A 24,042-nucleotide genomic window follows, 5' to 3' on the forward strand; every position below is an offset into this window, starting at 1 on the left:
GAACATACTTTATGATCCCATTGGAAAACAAGCCTCTTCAAACTTCCTACCAAATCCAACCAGCTCTGTCCAAGGAAATTAGCTGACCTCATTATTCTCCAAGGCTCATTACCCCCTGGATACAGGGGAGCCCGTGTACTGCTCCAGCCTCAAGTGCACTATCCTCCGCAGAACAGACTGACGTCACTGCTTACTGTGGTTTCTGTCCTTCTAATAGCAGACAAAAGTTGTGCTAAGTACACGAGGACTCTTATTTGGAACTTTTCATTACCAATGGCAGAAATTTTCAAGATAACTTAAGTTTTTCTCCTCTAAACAGGGATCACGAACCCTTTATAAAGGGGCTCAAACCTGTGATATGAGTCTTCAACTCATGCTACCCATGTACTCTAAATTCTTTACTCGCAGATTCGTTTCCCCTGGAGGTCTAAAGGAAAAAAAGTTAAACAAAAACAAGCAGAGGGAAAAAAATTTAAGGTTTGTATTAGTGTTATGTTAGAGACATTTGATTTCTGATTTTATTATTATTATTATTTTTCCTTCATGTCCTTGAGCAAAATGCTTAACCTCTGAACCTATTTTCTCACCTGTGAAATGAAGACATTTACTTACCAGAATATAAAAGATTAAAATAAGACAGCATATGTGAAGCACTTTGCAAGGTGACTGGCAAGAAACAAGATTATAAATAAACGTTAGCTCCTGTGTGCACATGTAAAACTTTCCTTTAAGTTCATTAAACACATTTTATTTAATTACTGCTGATTGTTGAACATCACTAGATAGAAGAACAGAACAAGAGACAACTTATCTCACTACGCAGCATGCCACAATGACGTTAGTGACAACAGTGGCAGTGCCTAGTAAGTACTGACTGCTCACTGCATGGTAGGCATGTTTCCCATGTGACCTCCGTAACAGTTTAGGCTCAGAGAAGTTAATTAACTTGCCCCAGGTACACAAGACAGGAAATGACAGCGCTGGGATTTGAACTCAAAGAGACCCAACTCCAGAGCCCATTTACTCCCCAGGCAACATAAAATTGTGTTTCACGCCCTACAGTTCTATGTTCATGTATTCATTTCACAAATACTGACTGAGTGCCTGTTACCTGCCAGTCTCCAAGCACTAGGAATACAGCCAAGAACAAGTCAAATAAAACGAACGACCCACAAAATTTATATTGATTGGGGCTTTAGATAAATACTGTAAAGCTGTGATAAAAGCCACGAAGGAAATAAAACCATAAGTAAGGGTGTGTGCAAACTTAAGACTGTTTTAGATGGATGGGCGGGGAAGGCCTCTCTGAGCAAGGAACACTTAAAGTAGAGACCTGAAAGAAATACATGTACAGAACAATGACACACAACAGTTTATTATCAATGTACCAGAGAATGTAATCATTAAACCCATCTACATTTACCCCTCAGGACAGACTGACACTGTAATAAACATTTATGGATTCAGTATAGCATTCTGATATGAGCAGGGGGACCTGGGATCAGAATAAGAGAACAACAAATAACTCTTATGTAGCCATGGGCTACCCATCCTGGGCTTCACACTACATAGTTATGAAGTGTTGATAACAGTAATAGTAAACCGCCCCCTGCCAAAGTTGTTGGAAGAACTAAATTATGTAACATGTGCAAAGTGTTTAATGCAGTGTCTGGCACACAGGGTGTACATTTGTTAATATTTACACCACTATCGTCTGCTATTTACATGGCAGTTGTACTACTGCAAGGTGCAGACATGTAGTAGTGAACTGATCTACAGAGGGAGAAAACACCTGTCCTCCAGAGGCTCAGTTCTAACAGGGGCGGGGTGGGGTGGGGTGGGGTTGACATCAGTATTACTATGAGAGGTTGAGTATGAGAAGAACACTGAAGAGGGAATAATATTGGCATGACTTTCTCCAAGAAACCGGGGGGTAGAATGGGGAATTCTAGAATTATTTCTGGTAGAGCGCCAGAAGACTGAGGCTACTTACTGGCTCATTCCTCACACAGATTTCCTTAGCATCCCTGTCAAAGGTCAACTAAGTTCTCAGTCTAAACATACTTTCTCAGGAATACTGTCTTTGAAGCTCTCAAGGAGATCAAAATCCCCTACATCATCATGTCTATAAAAATCCATGTGCTTTATTGTAATTACTACCTCAATGTTCCCCTCCCTGAAAGAACACTGAAGCATATATCTGATTCACTGCTGTAACCCTAAACTGGCACGTAGAAGATACTTAATTAATCACTGTTAAATAAGTGAATAATTGTTTAATTTAAAAGAAAACTAAGAACTAGAGCTTATGGTTCAACTGACTAGCGTTCTGTGACCTTCAGATCTAAAAAAGGTAATCCAGAGCTGTGAAACACTCTTCTTTGTATCCCATTTCTAAGACAATGCCTTCCCACAGAAGGCCCTGCATGTTTAGGAGGGGGCGGTTCACTGACTACTAACATGGGATGTGTAGGTCTGGGGTGGAGACCAGGAATCTGAAGTGGCAGAGGGCAGTCTGCATGAGGGAGTCTGATGATCGCCCCACCTCTCAATGGATAACCAAACATGTCTCCTTAATAAATGTGCAGTCATTTGGCAGACTAATGCTGACATATACTTTTAAAAAACTAGTTAAATTTACAACCAAAGCAAACTTAAAAGAAAGCACTGTACTTCAGGGTGCGTTTCAATAGAGTCATCACTATTGCTTATATAATTACATAAATTATTGTATAATCTAGGTACTTACTTAAATTGCCCACACATTGGTCTCAGCACCCAAAACCTTAGAAAAATTAAAAGATTTAAAAAGGACACAGCCCTTTTCATTCTTCATTGGAAGCCAGAATATGGGAATGGAGGTCGGCGAAATCAAGACAGCATTTCCCAGATAATATAATAATTGACAGGACAGAATAATGGATTGTAGACAATACAGAACTAAATTTTCACAGCTGAGAGAAAAAAATAAAGAGCAAGTGAGTGCCTGTGGTGCCCTTAGAAACCCAGGATTTTAATACAGTTCCAAGTGAATTCACTCCTCAAGCTTTTTAATCCATATTTTCTATACCTTGACTTACTATTTTGCTTTTTTCAAAAGCAACTCCTTGAGTAAGGCAGAAAAAAATGCAATAAAATAGGGCTAAATCTAAGTCACTTTGGTTACTTACATTGCTAGTAAAAAGGTTCCATAAATGATGGAAGGAAAATTTATTTAAATAATGTTTGGTGTTACATTACTTAGCCTACTTTTAATTTATTTAACCAAAAATAAGGCATATAGAACTGAAAGGGAGCTGAGGTGATCAGTGTTCCAGCTCCCCCTTCTTAAACTTAATGTACACATGAATCATCTTTGGATCCTGTAAAATGCTGGTTTTGACTCAATCCGTCTGGGATGAGGTCAGAATTTTGCATTTTTAACAAGGTATGCTAGGATGCCAACTCTGCTGGTTGTAGGGACTGCACTTTGCAAAGCAAAGATCAAAACAGTGATTTGAGAACTGATGGAAGAGCATGTGAACAAATGACTTTTCAAATGACTTTCTAGTCCTGGAATTTTGACTCTTTCTACTATTAAAGTTACTATTTTCTGCTCTATTTGTACCAGTTTTTCCTATCCTACAAAATGTATTGCATATGTACACATACAAAGTGTATCAGTTTCTACTTGCTACTATTCAATTTCATTTTAGTATGATAATTTTTAGTATTTCAGAGGTGACCTTATTTTGCAGGGTAATTCAAGTCTCCCAAACTTACATAGTATTTAACTTATATTTGGGATTCCTTTAACTGAATCATTTATTCTTCAAAACATCACTGAGTGCCTACAATGTGCCACATACTGTGCTACAAACACAATACTGTAAACAAGTATTTAACGATCAGGCATTTGTTAAGCGCTGTCCCAAGAATAAATGCTTTTATACCCTATGGTAACTAACTGTCCGGTTTACTTGTTTGTTCCCCTTTGTATAGTCATAAGCTCTTGAGACACAGAGATTTGTTAATTAACAATACTATTTGATACCTAGGATCTAGAAAGAAGCCTGGAACATAATAGAGACTTAAATATTTGTTGGGTGAACTCATGAACTGTTACGGGTTGAATTGTGTCCCCCCTCAAAAGATATGTCAAAGTTCTAACTCTCAGCATCTCAGAATGGAAGCTTATTTGGAAACAGGAACACTGCATGTATTATTCAGGATGAGGTCAACCTGGAGTGGCATGGACACTTAACACAATCTGACCAGTGTTCTTATCAGAAGAGAGAGAGACACGCACACAAAACAGATGAGAGGTGATGCCTTCTACCATTGTTTCCTTCTGCATGGTTTGATGTTACCCAACTTCTTAGATATGACCTAAGATCACCAGTTAGGAGAAGACTTACACTTGTCACTCGACGGTAGATCTGCGCAGCATTTTGGCACTCTGAGTAAGGGTATTCAGACGTGGCCATCTCAAGCATGCACATCCCAAAAGCATAAACATCAACGGATTCATCATATTTCTCTTCATACATCTCAGGGGCCATGAACTCTGGGGTACCTTAAATTAAAAGAATGATTCAGACTCAACGCGAGGAGAAGCTGCAGACATTACTCATCAGAAGGGAGGGAAGGTGGGTGGAGCAGAAGGGGAGTTGGCCTGTGAGAAGAAAGTGGAAGGAGGAAAAGAGAGAGACAGAGAAAAGAGAGGGAAGGAGGGAGAGAGAGAGAAAATGGGAATCAAAGAAGAAAAGTAGGTAGATGGTGGCGGGAGAGGAAAGAAATCTTAGTCTGTTCCATCAAATATGTTACAGATCTTTCACTGCAAGTCCTTTACGAAAAACTGGAACAGGGTCAAGTGTTACTATTTTTCAAATGGATTACTGTTATACAATGTCAAAACGGAGCCTTGCATAAAAGATAAACCGATATAACTCATGCTGAAAACGGATGGAAGGAAAAGGTAAGCAACTAGCAAGGAATAAAGTAGGTATAACAGTAACTACATGTGAGACAGGCCGAAGGGTTAAAAAAGATCAAAACCCTTGTCTGCCCCCTGCTGTTTGGCGGCTGTAAGGTTAACACTTGTAGCTAGTCTCTTGCCATTAATGCACCATCTGATCAATTTCACTTCTAAGGCGGCCTTGCAGTAAAAAGGCTGATGTTCTGTTTTTAAAACAGTAAAGTCTGTCTGTACAGGCCGCTCACCAGAGCCCGTCCCCTCACACACATCCACCTGGCCCGCAGCGCCCAGGCCGCCCAGAGACAAGAGTGCGGCAAGAGCAGCCTGCAGACACGCACACACAGTTCACTGTGTGCTTGAGCTCCCAGACTGAACTATGGACAGGCTGTGTGCTCCTACACACGAGGTCCCACTGTTTCCAAAGGAATCAAGTCCAGATACCTCAAATGACAGGACATTGCTAAGAACAGGCTTACACACTGCAGTTTAAACAAAAAAGAAAGAAGGGGAAAAAAAACTCTCTTGGGCCGGAGATTTTTTAAGATGCCAAAAAGACAAAGAAATGTTTCTTGTAGGGAAGGAAAAATGGAAATTCAGCTTTAAATAACACTTTTCCCAAGGAGAACATCACTGTATAAGGATGTGCAAATTACTGGTGTTCTATGCTTTTCTTATTAAAACACAGGATTCTAGCTCACTTAAAAATGAATGGTTTTCTTGTTATTGTCCTTGTCACCTCTTGGGGAGAGTAGAGTGTTCGTGAAGATTTCAAGTTTTCAAACTGTCATACCCTCTTCAAGAGGGTTAATCAAAGTAATAAGCATTAAATTATTTTTCAAGTTGCAACTCTCTAACTTACAGTTAAAGACTGAAAGGACAGCCTTGTTCTGTAAACCAGAGATTCTCACCAGGGTGTGATTTGCCCCACAGGGGACATCTAGCAACGTCTAGAGACATTTTTGGTTGTAATAACTCAGGGGAAGTGAACAAGGGGTGTGCTACTGGCATCTGGTGAGGAGAGACCAGGGACGCTGCTAGGTCATCTTACAATGAATGCACAAGCCAGTCCTTATAGCAAAGAACTGTCCAACCCAAAGTGTCGAAATAGTAGTGAGGCTGAAAACTGTTTTAGATTTAACTTCTAAAGAACACGGGTAAGAAAAACGTTGACAGTGTACTGTCATACTTTTACATTTAAAAATAAAGTTTTACAGGCAGATATTTTTGAATACACATATATCCAACAGACTTTTTAAGAAACAAAACTACATATAAATTCAATTTCTTCTATGGGCAAAGTAACACACTGCATCGGTTATGTAAGTAACTATATAATACTAAATATCAACAAAATGACCCAATAAGGTTGATAGTTATATAAGGTTTTGTCAACAAAGTTCACGTTACTTCTCTTCATATAACTTTACAAAGCAATGCTAGTCTTCAAGGTGATTCTCAAGACACAAATATAGAGAACTCCACATCACTTTCTGGGTTCAAGCTATGAATTTTTGAAGGTTTATTTCAGGCAATAAAAGCTCTGACAGGGTCAGGTTTCTAAGTAAAAGGAATGTCAGAAAGCCAGTTAGATTGCAAGGTACATCTGAAACATACCTATCACACTCTTGGCAAAAGAAGCCCGCTTTAAGGTTGCCAGACCCAGGTCTCCAATCTTAACTGAGCCCGTAGGACCAGTGATAAAGATATTGTCACACTTCAGATCCCGGTGAATAATAGGTGGAGTTCGAGTATGAAGAAACTGAAGTCCTTTAAGAATCTGACGGCACCAGCTTCTCAGAACTTTGATCTTCATCACTTTAAACCTTTTCAGGTACCTAGAAAAGGTGAAGTACACCAAACAGGTTATCAGTGATATGCATTTACTGCTTTGAAAAATTCCATTAAATTCTAGCATATCTGAGACAGGAATATCAAATTTAGAATATTAAGATTCAGTAACCTTAGGTTAGTGCTACTTTTAGTAAGGATAAAGGGGAAAGGATACTAAGTGGTTGACAAGGCAAATTCTGATAATTGAGCACCAAAAATACATTCCTTAAAATTAGATCACTACTAAAATGATTTAACAGGGGTAGAGTTCAACTTCTGGTCAACGGTGGAGCAACTCTGTTTACAGATGCAGATGTAATTATAAACTCTAGTAAAACACACACACACACACACACACACACACACACATACACACGCAAAACAACCACTTGAAGGCTCTGGAGAGCAATCAAAATCAGGCATGAACTGGAAGGGAGTGCACACCAGGGAAAGGGAAAGCACTGGTCCGCGGTGAGGACTGAGAATGAGGACGGAGATTGAGACAACTGCAGCATGCAGGACAGCATTGGCCAGCAGAACTTCCTACAGGGCCAGCCTATGCCACAGAACATCCAGAAGTGAACATTTGTATTTACAAGTGGATTAATTAAAATAAAAACTCATTTCCCAGTTGCACTAGTCACATTTCAAGTGCTCAACAACTGTATGTGGCAAGTAGCTACCATTTTGGACAGCACAAATTAGAGGACATTTTCATCACTGCAGAAAGTTCTGTTGGACAGCAGAGATCTAGAAAATAAAGGGGGTAATCCCAGAAAGGAGGTATAGAAGGGGAGCCCCAAATTCTGCATATTCACTCTGCCCAAATCTCTGGTCGACCTCTTTAATATGTGTATGTGAAGCAGATTCCAAGCAGCCCAGCTAATGCTAAAAGAACAGAACAGAGACTTCTGATGCTATCCGCCGCAGGGAAGATGAAGTTTGGGAATTGAGTGCAGGTGCTACTTATAAAGTATATAAAATATATCAGATGATTGCCTATTAACCTTGTATCTTATGACCTTACTAAATTTGTTTAGAACCACTGGGCTTTTCTATGTAAACAATTACTTAATCTGCAGACAGGGAGTTTTGTTTCTTCCTTTCCGATCTTTATGCCTTTTGCTAGTTTCCCCGCTTTGTGCAATGGGTGGGCCCTCTAGAACAACACTGAACATAAGCAGGGAAAGCAGGCATCTGGGTCCTAATCTTAGGGGAAGCCATTAAGTGTGATGTTAGCTATCAGTTTTTTCATGGATGCTTTTACCAGTTCAATGAAGTTTCCTACCATTCCTAGTTTGCTAAGAGTTTTTAGTAAGGAATACATGTTGAATTGTGAAATACTTTTTTCACATGTATTGAAATGATCATATGGGTTTTTTTTCTTTTATTCTCTTAATGTGGTGAGCAACACTGATTCATTCTGTGTTAAACCAACTTTATGATCCTGGGATAAACCCTATTTGGTACTGATGTATTGTGACTGCTGGAATCCAATTTGTTATTATTCTGTAAAGGATTTTTGCATCTATATTCATGAGGGACCTTGCTTTATTAATTTCTTTTGCTATAATATCTGAGATTTTGGTACTGGTGTTATGCTGGCTTCAAAAAATGAATTAGACACTGATTCTTCTGCTCTATTTTTTGAGAAAACTCAACACACTGGATTCCGCCCCCCCTAACTAAAAAATTATGATAAAACACAAGAAATTTACCATGTTAAGTGGTATTAAGCATATTCATATTATTGTGCAATCATCACCATCATCCATCTCCAGAACTCTTATCATCTTGTAAAACTGAAACTCTGTACCCATTAAAAACAATAACTCTCCATTTCCCCTTCCCCTCAGGCCCTGGAAACCACCATCTTACTTGCTGTATAAATCTGACAACTCTAAGTTCCTCATGTAAGTGGAAGCATAGAGTATTTATCCTTTTGTGACTGGCAGGCAGCATAACGTCCCTAAGGTTCATTCATGTTGTAGCATATGCCACAATTTCCTTCCCTTTTAGGGCAGAAAAATATTCCACTGTACATACATTATACTACATTTTGCTTATTTATTATTCCACTGATGAACACTTACGTTGTGTCTACCTTTTAGCTATTAAAAATAATGCTGCTATAAACATGGGTGTACAAATATCTCTTTAAGACTCTGCTTTCAATTCTTCTGGGTATACATCCAGAAGTTAAATTGTTGGACCATGCAGTAAATCTATTATTTTTTATTGAGATATAATTGACATATAACATTATATTAGTTTTAGGTATACAATATAATGATTCAAAATGTGTATATATTGTGAAATGGTCACTGTAAGTCTAGTTAACATCCACCATCACAAGGCTACAAATTCTTTTCTTATGATGAGAACTTTTAAGATCTACTCAATACGAAACTTCCAAATATACAGCACAGTATTATTAACTATAGGCACCATACTGCACGTTACATTTTCAGGACTTAACTTATTTTACAATTGGAAGTTCGTACCTCTTGTCCACCTTCACCCATTTTGCAACACCCTGCCCCTGCCCCTGGCAATGACCAATCTGTTCTCTAGACCTCTGAGTTCAGCTTTTGTTAGTTGGTGGTTAGTTTGTTTTGGTTTTGTTTCTGTCTTTAGATTCCATATATAAGTGAGATCACATGATATTTATCTTTGTCGGACTTATTTCACTTAGTACAATGCCCTCAAGGATCCATCCATGTTTTTTTTTTTGCAAGATTTTCTTCTTTATGGCTGAATAATTCCAGTGCAGATATATGCAGCACGTTTTCCTTATCCATCCATCCATCAATGGACGTTTAGGTTGCTTTCACATCTTGGCTATTGTAAACAGTGCTGCAATGAACATGGGGGCACATATTATCTTTTCGAGTTCGTGTTTTTCTTTTCTTTGGATAAATACCCGCAAGTGAAATTGCTGGATCATATAGTAGTTCTATTTTTAATTTTCTGAGCAGCCCCCATACTGTTTTCCGTAGTGGCTATACCAATTCACATTCCCTTCAACAGTGCACAAGGGTTCCCTTTTCTCCGCAGCATTTATCTTTTGTCTTTTTGGCAACAGTCACTCTAAAAGGTGTAAGGTGGTGTCTCATTGTGGTTTTTGATTTATGTCTCCTTACTGACTAGTGATACTGAGCATCTTTTCATGTGTGTATTGGTTATTTGTATATCTTCTCTGGAGAAATGTCTATTTAAGTCCTTCACCCATTTTGAATTATTTGCTTTTAATGTTGTTGAGTTTTGGAGTTCTCTCTGCTCTGAGGCGCAGAAAGTGAAACAGACAGTGATGAGGAAAAAAGAACTTTAAACGTAAAAGAAAATGCCTAAGAACTTAGATCACGTGCAGTCAGAGAGTAAATACACTGCATAGGGAGGGGAATGTGGAGTGTTCTCTTAAGGTGATGAAAATGTTTAGGAACTTGATAGATGTGGTTACACAAAACTGTAAATGTATTAAATGCCACTGAATTGTATACTTTAAAAAGGTTAATTTTGTTACATGAATCTCACTTCAATTTTTAAGAAAAATCTAACTTTATTTCTACCTGATGAACTGAATTTTCTACCTCATAACTTCCCATCTTATTTTCCAGACATGGATGTTTGTTTGTTTCAATTTAAGTATTTACAGACACGTGGAACAAAGGTAGAAACTCAAAAGGTCCAAAAAGCATATATTCTAGAACTAATTCCCATCCCTTTTGCCCTGTTTGCCTCTCCACATGCTACCAAGTGTTTCTAATTGTTTTGTATTCTTCCAGGTATGAATACAAATTTGTTTTAAATCTACTTGTTTAGGACTATATACACACCCTGTCAGAGCCATCCTCTTCTCAAATACTGTTCTCATTCTCTTGATTCTTTCCTTTCAGAATGATAATTAAATCTAATGTATTTTCCATGTCTCAACTTCTTTTTCATATTTTCCATCTTTTTTCTTTCTGATTTCTTCATATTTATTTTTGTCAATTCAATCTAGTCTGCTGTTTAACTTAACCACTAAAGTTTTCATTTTAACAATTTACCCTTATTTCTAGAAGTTCTTTTAATTTTTGTCTAATTATACCTGGACTTTTTTGATGGAGTTCATTCCTTCATTGTGGTTTCTAGCCCTTCTTTTCTCATGTTATATGCTTATACTTTAAAAATCATTCACACACTTTTATAGTCACATATTTTATAATCACTTTCACAATTACCTGTATTATCTTTCATTCCTGTAGTGCTTTTCCCAGTTGTATCTTTATTATTTACTGGTGTGATTTCTAATTTAATTGTGAGGTCACCTTCACTGGGGACTGTTTTGTCCATGGATACTGTGACCAGTGAAGTGTGAAAATGTCCCTGTGAGTTTTTGTTGGGTTCTGGACCAATTACAATGTCCAATCCTTGCCTGAGGTTTCCTGCACCAAGCAGGTAGCATAAATTTACATTACAGAGCTATCTACACATGACCTCGGCTGAGATTTCTATTTTTCATAGGCTCTCCCCTCTCATCCTGGGCAGAAAGCAAAATTCCTGGTAGCTTTCACTGGCTGAGGTGCAGAGGTCTTCCTTTTCATGGAAAATTCAGTTTCTCTGACACAGACTAAGTTCCCGCTCCCTCTTCTACTGAGTTCTAAGGCCTTTTGTCCTGATAGGGACATTAAAACCTAGTATTCAATCCTCAAGCTCCACATGAAGTGTGAAATCCAAATAGACTGCCAGAGCAATATCTCCGGTTTTGGCTTTAGGAAACCTCTTCTTCACCTTCTATCTTGAGGTTATCCTTTCTTTCCTTCCTTTTTTTGAAGCTTGGATACAGAGTGAAAAAGCTTTTATTATATTCTACATTTTAGTTTGTTGGTGGGGGAGGCCCTTCCAAAGCCCCTCAATATAGTTTTTAAAGGAAGTAAGCTATTGTAGGGTACTCTTACAGGGTATGCCTGACAGACTAGTGACAATCCACTAAGTATTCAAACCAGAAAAAGAATCTCAAGATGCAAATATACATACAACTACTACCAGACAATTTTCCTTAATTCATTCAAACATTTACTTGTTTCAGGCATAGTGCTAGGGAACACAGTCTAGGGAAAGAAACAGACATGTGAATGACAAGAAGCCTGGATGACTAGGATAAAAGTGCTATCATAAATACTAGAAAGGTCAGGTGGGGAAATTAGAATTTGCAGGGGGGAAACAACCTGTTGCTTTTCAACATGTTAATTATGAGCCTCCAAAAGCACACGCAAATGACTACATCTAGGAGGTAAAAGACTATGTTTCAAAGATTTGGGATTAATTAGTTCAGTAGCATTAACTAAAGAAAGTAATAAAGAATATTACAGAGATAAAAAATTATCTCTAAATTAAAAATTAACAATCTAATTCCTCCACAAGAAATCTACACCATATAATTTATACTAGTTTCCTCTCTGAGTACAGATACTCTGAGAGATACGGGACTCTGACTATAACTTAAACTGTTTAACTCTTACTTAAAACTCTTTGTTTTGGCTTCAATTTCTGATGCTGTGGGAAATGAAATCATCTAGCGATAAATGTCACAATACAATTTGCATTTAATCCAATATTTGCACAGATGTAGCAAAAACTGCCCAATACAAGGTAATAGAATAAATGGGTAACCTTCCTACAGATAAAAGTCCAGGTCCAGACAGCTTCACTGGGGAATTCTACCAAACATACAAAGAACTCATACCAGTCCTTCTCAAACTCTTCCAGAAGACTGAAAAGGAGGGAATACTCCCAAACTCACCCTATGAAGCCGCCATCACCCTGATACCAAAACCAGGCAAAGACACCAACCAAAAAAGAATTACAGACCAATATCACTGATGAACACAGATGCAAAATCCTTACCAAAATATTAGCAAATAGAATCCAACAGCACATAAAAAAGATTATACATCATGATCAAATGGGGTTCATACCAGGGACACAAGGGTGGTTCAACATATGCAAATCAATCAATGTAATACATCACATCAACAAGAGAAAGGACAAAAACCACATGATCATCTCAATAGACGCAGAAAAAGCATTTGATAAAATTCAACACCCATTTATGATAAAAACTCTCACCAAAGTGGGTATAGAGGGAACATATCTCAACATAGTAAAAGCTATATATGACAAACCTACAGCCAGCATAGTGCTCAATGGTGAAAAACTCAAAAGCTTCCCACTAAAATCTGGGACAAGACAAGGCTGCCCACTATCACCACTCCTATTCAACATAGTCTTGGAAGCCCTAGCCACAGCAATCAGGCAAGAGAGAGAAATAAAAGGGATCCATATTGGAAAAGAAGAGGTAAAAGTGTTACTATAAGCAGAAAACCCTAAAAGGGCCACACAAAAACTACTAGAAATAATCGAAGAATTCAGCAAGGTATAGCAGGTTACAAGATTAACGTTCAAAAATCAGTTGTATTTCTTTACACTAACGATGAATCAACAGAAAAGGAAAGTAAAGAAACAATCCCCTTTAAAATAACACCCAAAGTAATAAAATACCTAGGAATAAATCTAACCAAGGAGGTGAAAGACTTATACATGGAAAACTATAAAACACTGATTAAGGAAATTAAAGACTTAAAAAAATGGAAAGATATCCCATGATCCTGGATTGGAAGAACAAATAATGTTAAAATGGTCACAATGCCCAAGGCAATCTACAGATTTAATGCAATCCCTATCAAACTACCCAAGACATATTTCACAGAACTGCAACAAATCATAATAAAATTTAGATGGAACCACAAAAGACCTAGAATTGCCAAAGTATTACTGAAGAAAAAGAAAGAGGCTGGAGGAACAACTCTCCCAGACTTCAGACAATACTATAGAGCTACCATAATCAAAACAACATGGTATTGGTACAAAAACAGACACATGGACCAATGGAACAGAACAGAGAGCCCAGAAATGAACCCACAAACTTTTGGTCAACTCATCTTTGACAAAGGAGGCAAGAATATACAATGGAATAAAGACAGTCTCTTCAGCAAATGGTGTTGGGAAAACTGGACAGCAGCACGTAAAGCAATAAAGCTAGAACACTCCCTTACATCATACACAAAAATAAACTCAAGATGGATCAAAGACTTAAACATAAGACAAGATACAATAAATCTCCTAGAAGAAAATATAGGCAAAACATTATCTGGCATACATCTCAAAAATGTTCTCCTAGGGCAGTGTACCCAAGCAATAGAAATAAAAGCAAGAATAAAAAAATGGGACCTAATTAAACTTACAAGCTTCTGCACAGCCAAGGAAACCGTAAGTAAAACAAAACGACAACCTACAGAATGGGAGAAAATTTTTGCAAATGAAATCGACAAAGGCTTGATCTCTAGAATATATAAGCAGCTCATTTGACTTAATAAGAAAAAAACAAACAACCCAATCCAAAAATGGGCAGAAGACCTAAACAAGCAATTCTCCAAGGAAGAAATACAAATGATCAATAGGCACATGAAAAAATGCTCAATATCACTAATTATCAGAGAAATGCAAATCAAAACTACAATGAGGTATCACCTCATACCAGTCAGAATGGCCATCATTCAGAAGTCCACAAATGACAAATGCTGGAGACGCTGTGGAGAAAAGGGAACTCTCCTACACTGCTGGTGGGAATGCAGTTTGGTGCAGCCACTGTGGAAAACAGTATGGAGATTCCTCAAAAGACTAGGAATAGACTTACCATATGACCCAGCAATCCCACTCCTGGGCATATACCCAGAAGGAACCCTACTGCAAAAAGACATCTGCACCCCAATGTTCATAGCAGCACTATTTACAATAGCCAAGACATGGAAACAGCCTAAATGTCCATCAACAGATGACTGGATAAAGAAGATGTGGTGTATTTACACAATGGAATACTATTCAGCCATAAAAACTGACAACATAACGCCATTTGCAGTAATATGGATGTCCCTGGAGAATGTCATTCTAAGTGAAGTAAGCCAGAAAGAGAAAGAAAAATACCACATGAGATCGCTCATAAGTGGAATCTTAAAAAATACATACATACATACATACATACATACATACATACATACAAAACAGAAACAGACTCACAGACATAGAATAAAAACTTGTGGTTGCCAAGGGGGAGAGGGGGTGGGAAGGGACAGACTGGGACTTCAAACTGTAGAACAGATAAACAAGACTGTACTGTATAGCACAGAGAAATATATACAAGAACTTGTGGTAGCTCACAGCGAAAAAAAAGTGACAATTAATATATGCATCTTCATGTATAAGTGAAAAAGTGTGCTCTACACTGGAATTTGACACAATATTGTATATAATGTACATAATTTGACACATTGCCTATAACTCAATAAAAAATGTTTAAAAAAAAAAGAACAAATGGGTAAAGCTTGTCCAATAAGCTTCAACTTCATTTTAACCACTAGAGGGCTACCTTGTCATTTAATTTCTGATCTCTTAGCCAGTTTTAGAAATGCCAATCACCAAGATTTAACTAGGTTTATTCTGCAGTAACTTCTCATTTTTATACTTAACAATACATAATTATCAAACCACTTTATATGCCAGAGGACATTGTGGGGCAGGAAAATGTGCTAATATAGTAACGTTTGGAGTGACTGTTCCCTCCTTAGTATGCTTACAGCAGAATGAATAACTGATAAATAAGAAAATTCAATTTCTCTCACACTTCTTGGTCAGATTTTGTAATACTGATGAACTCACGTTTTAAGTGTTCCAGACGTCATAAGTTCAGTCACCAAAACAATGCACTTCTTTCCCTTCACTGTGGATTCCCAGGAGTCGTAGAATCGAACAATATTGGGATGCTGAAGACCCTTTAACATTTCTGCCTCTTCTTTAAATCTCTGCCTCTCAGACTTTGTTAACTTTCGATCCTAAAATCAAAAAGCAAACAGAATTAGATTTGCATTTTTAAACAGGATGTGCTTTAAAATAATAAAATAAGTCACACAGTTAAATTTAGATACTAAACATGTACCAAATTATAATGACTAACAGTGTGAAAATAAAACATCCTAACACTGAAGATACTAATAACTTCATCAGCCTGTTATGAGGTGTGAGAACAGGCTAAAGTGTATTTAAGAAAACTCTCAATTATGCTTGAGATTATTTTAGTATCTTTACTGTTAACGTGTACTTCAGATACAGGCACATTTTATAGGGGCAGTTAATTTACCACTTCCAAAATAAGTCACCTAATGATAGAGATATGCAATTTAATAACATGAAACAAGTATGGGTGAGCTCTAAATGTAAATTCCAGTTCTGTCTTTTTGCTCTGAGTAAAAATTCCTTCATGAATACAGTCAAGCCCTCTGTAACCATGAGTTCTGCATCTGTGGATTCAGCAAAGCACAAATCAAAAATAAGGGGAAGGTGGGATTCCAGAAAACTCCATAAAGCAAAATTTGAAAGTTTGCCCACATGCTGGTCACTAGTTACTAGCATTTATATTGTATTAGGTATTATGAGTAATCTAGAGATGATTTAATGTATATGGGAGGATTGCAAATACTATGCCATTTTATAAAAGGGACTTGAGCATCCTCGGATTTTGGAATCCACAGTAGTGGAGGGTGGGGTCCTGGAACCAATTTCCCCTACCCCCTAGTAATATTGAGGAATGACTACATATACCTTCACCTGACAGGATTGTTGTAGGAATTAAATAATCTACTAGGTATGTTTCTAGCACATGTTTAAAGTGCCTGGCACTTAATAGGTTAATTCACTTCTTATCTGGGATGAACTGGAGAAAAGCACTTAATCTGTTCTTCCCTTGACAAGGTCCCATATATACAAACTGTACTGTCCTGCAAATTAAAATTGAAACTATCTGCCATATTAATATTCTATCAAAACATGTAATATATATTTTAACAAAATATTCCAGGCATACAATAACATAGTGTGTCTATGATACAGTTAATAATTAAACATTAAAGATATAATTTAAACCCTTCTATGTAACTAGATGGCCCTTCCCATCACTATTCCTCACCCTTGAATAACCACTACTACCTTGACTGGATATACCATTCCCATAGAGATTTTATATGAAATGTTAAGATTCCATAAAAAGGCATTAAACAGCATGCACTATTTGGAAGTTGGCTTTTTTTCACTCAATATTGTTTGAAATCACTCATGATGGTACAAGGAGACATTACAAGACATCTACCGTATTATTGTAACTCAGCTTCACTATCACTGTTATGCATATCACATGTCTGAATACATCACAATTTATATAAAATTTCCTACTGATCAATTTCCAAGCTGTTCTCCATTTTTTTACCACTACATTACGACAGTGGTGTTGCAATGTTAATCTCTAGGACACAGGCTCTTAACTTGGGGCCTACAAATAGCCTTAAGGTAGGTTTGTGAATGTGTGTGATGACATACCTTTATTTGTCATTAACCTTGAACTGAAATTTAATATTTCCTTCAATTATGAATATATGCACCTAATAGCATTCAGCAGTACCTGTGATTTGTCACCAACAGACCTAGATCTTTTCCTATGACTTAATAATGGTTGCAGATTATTTCAAATTACCACACTAGTCATTAATTTGAAATTATGATAACTCTTAGGTCCTCCAGTAGATCTTATTAATATACACCAATAATGCATACTAAATCACAAATATAAAATGTTCTGACAACTATTTTAATATAATTTGTTTCCATCATTATCCCTTGTATTTTATTATATGGACTAAAACATTATTCTAGCCTCCACCAGTCTTCTGGGGCACAAAAAATATAAAGTACACCTATTAGGACACATGCTAGCAGAACTGCTGGGTCACAGAGACTAGGCAACTTCAGTCATCACAAGTATCAACAAATTGCTTTTCAAAAGGGCAGTACCAATTTAAATTTCCCGATGGCCTTTTATGAAAGTTCCCACTGCTGCACATGGTCACCAGTAACTGGTATTATCAGACATTAACTTTTGTCAATTTGATGGGTGTAAAATCATATCCTGTTGCTTAGTGTACATTTTCAGAGTCAATAAAAAGTATAAGAAACTGTTTTCTTTGCAGACTGCTTTAGATTCCTCCTCTGCAAGGAACTGTTGCTTTATTTATTTGTAGGAGTTTTTAATATATTCTACATACAAACCCCTTATTAGTTTTATGAGTTACAAACATCTTTTCTCTTGTAGTTTATATTTTCACCTTGTTCATGGTATCTTTTGAGTTACAGATGTTTTTACTTCACTGTAGTTCAATTCATGTATCTTTTCCTTTGTGATAGGTGGGTTTATGTCTTCAGTAATTTTTCCAGACATTGAGACCACGTATTTTTCCTTTTTAAAACATAAATTTGTTTTGTTTGCCACATTTGGGAATTTATTTGTTGTGGAATTTACTTCATTGGGTAAGAACAGCTGGCTGTTACTTCTGTTCTATATCAATCAATGACCTCAACACCATTTGATGAACAGTCCTTCCTTTCCACAGAGTGTAGCTCTATTTCTGGATTCTATATTCTATTCCAGTGGTCTGCCTATTCCTGCACTCACACCATACTTTAATTGGTATAGTTTTTTAACACCTGTATTATGGTATGATTCCTGTACAGTAAACTACACATATTTCATGTATACAACTTGATGAATTTTGATAGATGTAAACACCAATGAAACCACCACCACAATCAAGATAGATAACATTTCCATCACTCCCCAAAAGGTGCAAATTTCGAATTATCAATTTATCCCTTCCCACCCCTTTTACCCCTTCCCACCCCTTTTACCCCGTTTGTTCTCTATGTCTGTGAGTCTATGTCTATTTTGTGTAAGTTCATTTGTGTCCTTTTTCAAAGATTTCATTTATAAGCAGCATCATATGGTATTTTTCTTTCTCTTTCTGACTTACTTCGCTCAGAATGACAATTTCCAGGTCTATCCATGTTGCTGCAAATGGCATTATTTTATTTTTTATGGCTGAGTAGTATTCCATTGTGTATATATACACACCTTCTTTATCCAGTCCTCTGTCAATGGACATTTGGGTTGTTTCCATGTCTTGGATCTTGTAAACAGTGCTGCTGTTAACACTGGAGTGCATGTGTCTTTTCAAATTATATTTTTCTCTGGATATACACCCAGGAATAGTATTCATATGGGTCATATGTTAAGTCTATTTTTAGTTTTTTGAGGAATCTTCATACTGTCCTCCATAGTGGCTGCACCAATTTACATTCCCACCAAAAGTGTAGGAGGGTTCCCTTTTCTCCACACTCTCTCCAGCATTTATCATTTGTAGAGTTTTTAATGATGGCCATTCTGACTGGTGTGAGGTGGTATCTCATTGTAGGTTTGATCTGCATTTCTCTAACAATCAGTAATTTTGAGCATCTTTTCATGTGCCTGTTGGCCATCTTGAAGTCTTCTTTGGAGAAATGTCTATTTAGGTTTTCTGCTCATTTTCCGACTGGGTTGCTTGTTAGCTACAGTTGTAAAATAATTCATACCTGGCAGGATCAGTTCCTGCAACATCTCCCCAATTTATGTTCTAAATTATCTTGGTTATTTTCTTCCAATGAGAAGGCTTTTATTTTTATAATATAGAAATTGTAGCAAAAATCAACTAAAACTATCAGAATATTATCAAGAATTGTAATTAAAGGCATATTATGTGGAATGCCATTAAGACAGCATAGATATTCTTCTCTCCAACAGCCCTTTTTTCCAAGTAGCATATATTGATGTTTTAAACTGTGAGGTATAATTTGTATACCATTTATAAAAAAATCACTATTCTAATCACACCTCCATCTTATACATTATTTTCCCTTATATTTTAGTTCCATCCTACTTATTACTCCTTAGTAGACACCATTATAATCATTACTTAAACTGTATATGCTTACTTATATTTACTCACATATCTTTGTTTGCCATTCCATTTTGCTCCTTACTCCCTTCACTGGGTTAAATTTCCTTTTTTGAAATATATTTTTCACAGCTGTTTCAGTAAATGTCCATTAGTGGTATAATCCCAGGTTGTCTGAAATGTTTACTTCATCATCACTCTTGAACGATCATTTAGATCAATGCAGAATTCTAGGTTGGTTTATTTTTCTTTCAGCACTTCCAATATACTGTTTCTTGGTGTTCTGGTGTCTACTGTAGCTATCAGTATAAATGTCCTCCTTTGCGGGTTACCTACGTTCTCTCTGGTTGCTCTAAGGACTCTTTTAAAAAACTGTTCCTCACCCTTACTACCATGCACCTAAGTTTTATTTAAGCATAATGGGGCTAACTGTACTTTTGAAGCCGAAAGTTTTAGGTATTTGTCTTCATGTCAGGAAAATTCTCAACTGTTATCGCTTCGAATACTGCCTCTTCCCATTCTCCATTCTGTTCTGAGATTTTTCTAAGGGTGTGTGTAACCTTATTCAATCCTTCTCATTTTCCATTTCTTTCTCTCTGTTACCTCCTGGGCAATGTTCTCAGATCAAACTTCTGGTTCACTACTTCTCTTATCACAGTTATTATCACATCTAACCTGCTTATTACCTTAAAATTTTAATTAATCAAACTTAAATGTCTAAAGGAGGTGGGGATGCAAAGGATATGTAGTAAGGTCTCAGCCCCTACTCCAGAAACAAGAGATGAACACAAATTAAACACTTCCAACTGACCATACAAGCCTTGGAGGGCTGAGTATACTGGTGAGTGGAACATGTATTTGAATATCATAAAGAAAATAAATCGAAGTCAAGCAGTTCGTCTGTCACCAAATGTATCCACTGGATGGTTTGATAAGGGGAACTCAGTCACCACTTCAGTCCCTACTTCCTCAACTAGGATCATAAACAAAGCTTGGTGGGAAACAAGAAAAAGGAAAAATAGCTAGGTACTTACTAAAGGCTTCAGCGGGGAAGGAATTCTGCCATTTCACCAGGCCCAATACCTGAGGGGGAGATCTGTCCCCACTCTGTGGTAACCCTACACATGGAGTTTTGAATAAAACATGATAACCAGCAGCTCAGTTTGCAACAGTCTCCACCAACCTCCACCTCATCCCTGCTTCATGAACAGACAAGCTTCCTCAGGATCCTCCTTGGAATTTCCTCCCTCTCAGGGTTTGTCTCCAAAATTATTTCCATCTCCAAATTATCACTGCAAGATTGGCTTCTCTCAAAGCTCTCTAAGAGTCAGCTCTCACAGCCCTATACCACTCCCAAACTGAGGCTGCAAACATCCACAACGTCACATGCCCCGTCCACTGAGACTCAGGTCCACAGCAGCACAGCTATTTCATCCTGGGTTATCTTCCCAGAATGTTCCTTTCCCAGAGAACAGACAGCCAAAGGGCAAGTCAAAGTATCTGGGCTCAGATGACTGAGGAAAGTGGCACCTGTCATTTAGATTTTTGTTTTTTTAAAGTATAGTCAGTTACAATGTGTCAATTTCTGGTATACAGCATAATGTTTTAGTCATACATAAACATACATACTTGTTTTCATATTCTTTTCCATTATAGGTTACTACAAGATACTGAATATAGTTCCCTGTGCTATACAGTAGTAACTTGTTTATCTAGTTTATATGTAGGTAGTTAGTATCTGCAAATCTTGAACTCCCAATTTATCCCTTCCCACACCCTTTCTTGCCAGGTAACCATAAGTTTGTTTACTGTGTCTGTAAGTCAGTTTCTGTTCTGTAGATAAGTTCACTAGCATTTTCTTTTTTTCTTTTCTTTTCTTTTTTTTTTTTAGATTCCACATGAGTGATATAATATGGTATTTTTCTTTTCTCTTTCTGGCTTAGTTCACTTAGAATGACAATCTCCAGGTCCATCCATGTTGCTGCAAATGGCATTGTTTTAGTCTTTTTTATGGCTGAGTAGTATTCCATTGTATAAATATACCACAGCTTCTTTATCCAGTCATCTGTTGATGGACATTTAGGCTGTTTCCATGTCTTGGCTTTGTAAGTAGTCCTGCTATGAACATCAGGATGCATGTATCTTTTGGAATTAGAGTTCGCTCCAGGTATATGCCCAGGAGTGGGATCACTGGATCACAGGGGTAAGTCTATTTTTAGTTTTTTGAAGAATCTCCAAATTGTTTTCCATAATGGCTGCACCAAACTACATTCCCACCAACAGTGTAGGAGGGTTAGTTTTTAATTGCAAGGTCTTTTCATTTCTTGAAGCTCTTTTTTGGGTCTTTATCAAGTCAGTAATTCACTATACCCTCCAATACCATCTTAATGTTTTTGTTGTTTCAGTTTTTATTCCTTTGACTCTTTAAAAACAATTGCTCTAGAGGCTCGACTCATACCACTTTCATCTAAGTGACTGGAGATCTAATTTTGCCTATTGTTTTGGCTGCTGACATTCATTCATACGAAGAAAAATCCACATTATTTATAATAGCAGATAACATGGTTACCTTAAACTGTTATTTGTCTGTTGGAACATCTTCAGCTGCAGGTGTATTGCTGTGGACAGTCTCTGAGTCTGTTCATGCCTAGTGCCCTAGGGATATTACTAGTTTTGCCCACGCCGCCATGCAATCAGTTCAGATCTGAATCTCACACGTGTGAGTACAGGTCCCTGATGATGAATTCTCAAGGAAAACTTAAGATTGTCTTTTCCCTGATTCAGAAACTGAAATTTTCTCTAGTCTATCTTTTCATTAAAGGTTTTGTTCCCCTTCTAGGAACTTTATCGGATCTCAGTTCCAATCCCTGCTGGGGCTTGGGATTTTATCCACACTCAGGGAGATGGTAAAACAATGCCTCAGAGTTAACAAGACTGGCAACTATCCCAGAAAAGTCCTAGTGGCAATTCATACTTGTCCAACTCTGGTTTCTTTTCAATTTTTAGACTCAGGAGATTATCCTGACATTCTTATGAGGTCAGCTATGCATTTTAAAAGATAGCTCTTTGTCGTTCTCATCAAAATTTTCAAAATATCTGGTGTTTTACAGTGGGAAGAGTTTTCAGCTTGTTTAGTTTTTCTACTTATTGACAACAGGGATTCACAACTACGTTTTTAAAAAAATACTGTTTACATTTCTTAAATGTTCCTCATTTAAGGAAAACTTACAACAAAAAAAGAAAAATCTAGATAACTTGTTGACTCCCTTATACATTATTGAACCTTACTGCAGTTGAAGAAAACTTACTTTTTAAGAAATTGTGAAAAGTTACTCTACACTCAAAACAATTAAAAGACAGTAATCACATGAGCCAAGTGAATTATAATATTCTACCTATGACTAAGTGATACTTAATTTTTGTATTTTAATATATACTCTACCTACTTGATTGTCTTGATAACTACTCTTATTTTCTGTGGCATACATTCATTTAGTTTCAGCAATTATTATATATCTTCATAAATGTTTAATTAAATTTTAACAAATACTTAAGTATCCTATGTCAGACAACAGGACATGATGAACATATAGACCTTACCGTGTAAGAGGCAGAGGCAATAATTTTATTAAGTATTATAAAGAAAAAAAAACTGAGTGTTTTGAAAACATATCAAAAAAGACTCAATTCCATGTGCACAAGCTAGTGTTAGCCCCCATATCAGCAAGCTACTACCCTAAGGATTTTTTTTTTTTTTTACCCTAAGGATTAAGTGAGATCATGGGTATAAAAGCACCCGCAGCTCTTGCTCTGCCACACTGTAAACGCTTAAGATCACAACAGTCTATAAAAAGTGCTGAAGGCAAGCTTGGAAATGTAGGATACAGGTTGGAGGTGAGAAGACTCAAAAGTTTAACAACAGTGAGCTATGGAATTTAAATTTATTTATTTAAATTTGTTTATTCACATAGAGAATTTCTGGAAAATATATCACTTACAGTGGACCACTGTGGCTGAAACCTGGACCATACATTATAAAAGATATGGCAGTATATAGTACTTAAGAGTAATGGCTTAACTGTCAATTATGTAAACATAATCACTGTTGTCCAAATAGGAAGCTAATATTAAGTCTCAATAATTGTCTCTATAGGGCTTTCACAAAATCCTTATATATTTTAAGACATGCCGAACCTTCAGCTGTGGAATGTTTTCTTCTCAACTGGTATATAACTTTAGCCAGAAATTGTCACTAACCATCAACCAAGACTACAGGAAAATCATTGTAGACTGTTAGTTAATTTTTAATTATAATTTTAAAATCTACTTAAAGATTGTTTCTAT

The 24,042-nt window shown here is 36.9% G+C and overlaps 1 protein-coding gene across 18 annotated transcripts in view; it reads right to left on the bottom strand.

Moving 5' to 3' along the window:
* WNK1 (WNK lysine deficient protein kinase 1) overlaps positions 1–24,042 on the bottom strand; it is a 118,974-nt gene that overhangs the window by 53,874 nt on the left and 41,058 nt on the right. For all 18 annotated transcript variants that reach the window (XM_064478883.1, XM_064478884.1, XM_064478877.1 and 15 more), the window contains exons 2-4: positions 15,545–15,717; positions 6,572–6,792; positions 4,398–4,555 (exon numbers count right to left, since the gene is read on the bottom strand). In XM_064478883.1, coding sequence (XP_064334953.1) covers positions 4,398–4,555; positions 6,572–6,792; positions 15,545–15,717 — 552 coding nt within the window. The remainder of the gene's footprint in view (positions 1–4,397; positions 4,556–6,571; positions 6,793–15,544; positions 15,718–24,042) is intronic.

Source organism: Camelus dromedarius, chromosome 25, assembly GCF_036321535.1.
Source record: "Camelus dromedarius isolate mCamDro1 chromosome 25, mCamDro1.pat, whole genome shotgun sequence".
Lineage (NCBI taxonomy): Eukaryota > Metazoa > Chordata > Mammalia > Artiodactyla > Camelidae > Camelus > Camelus dromedarius.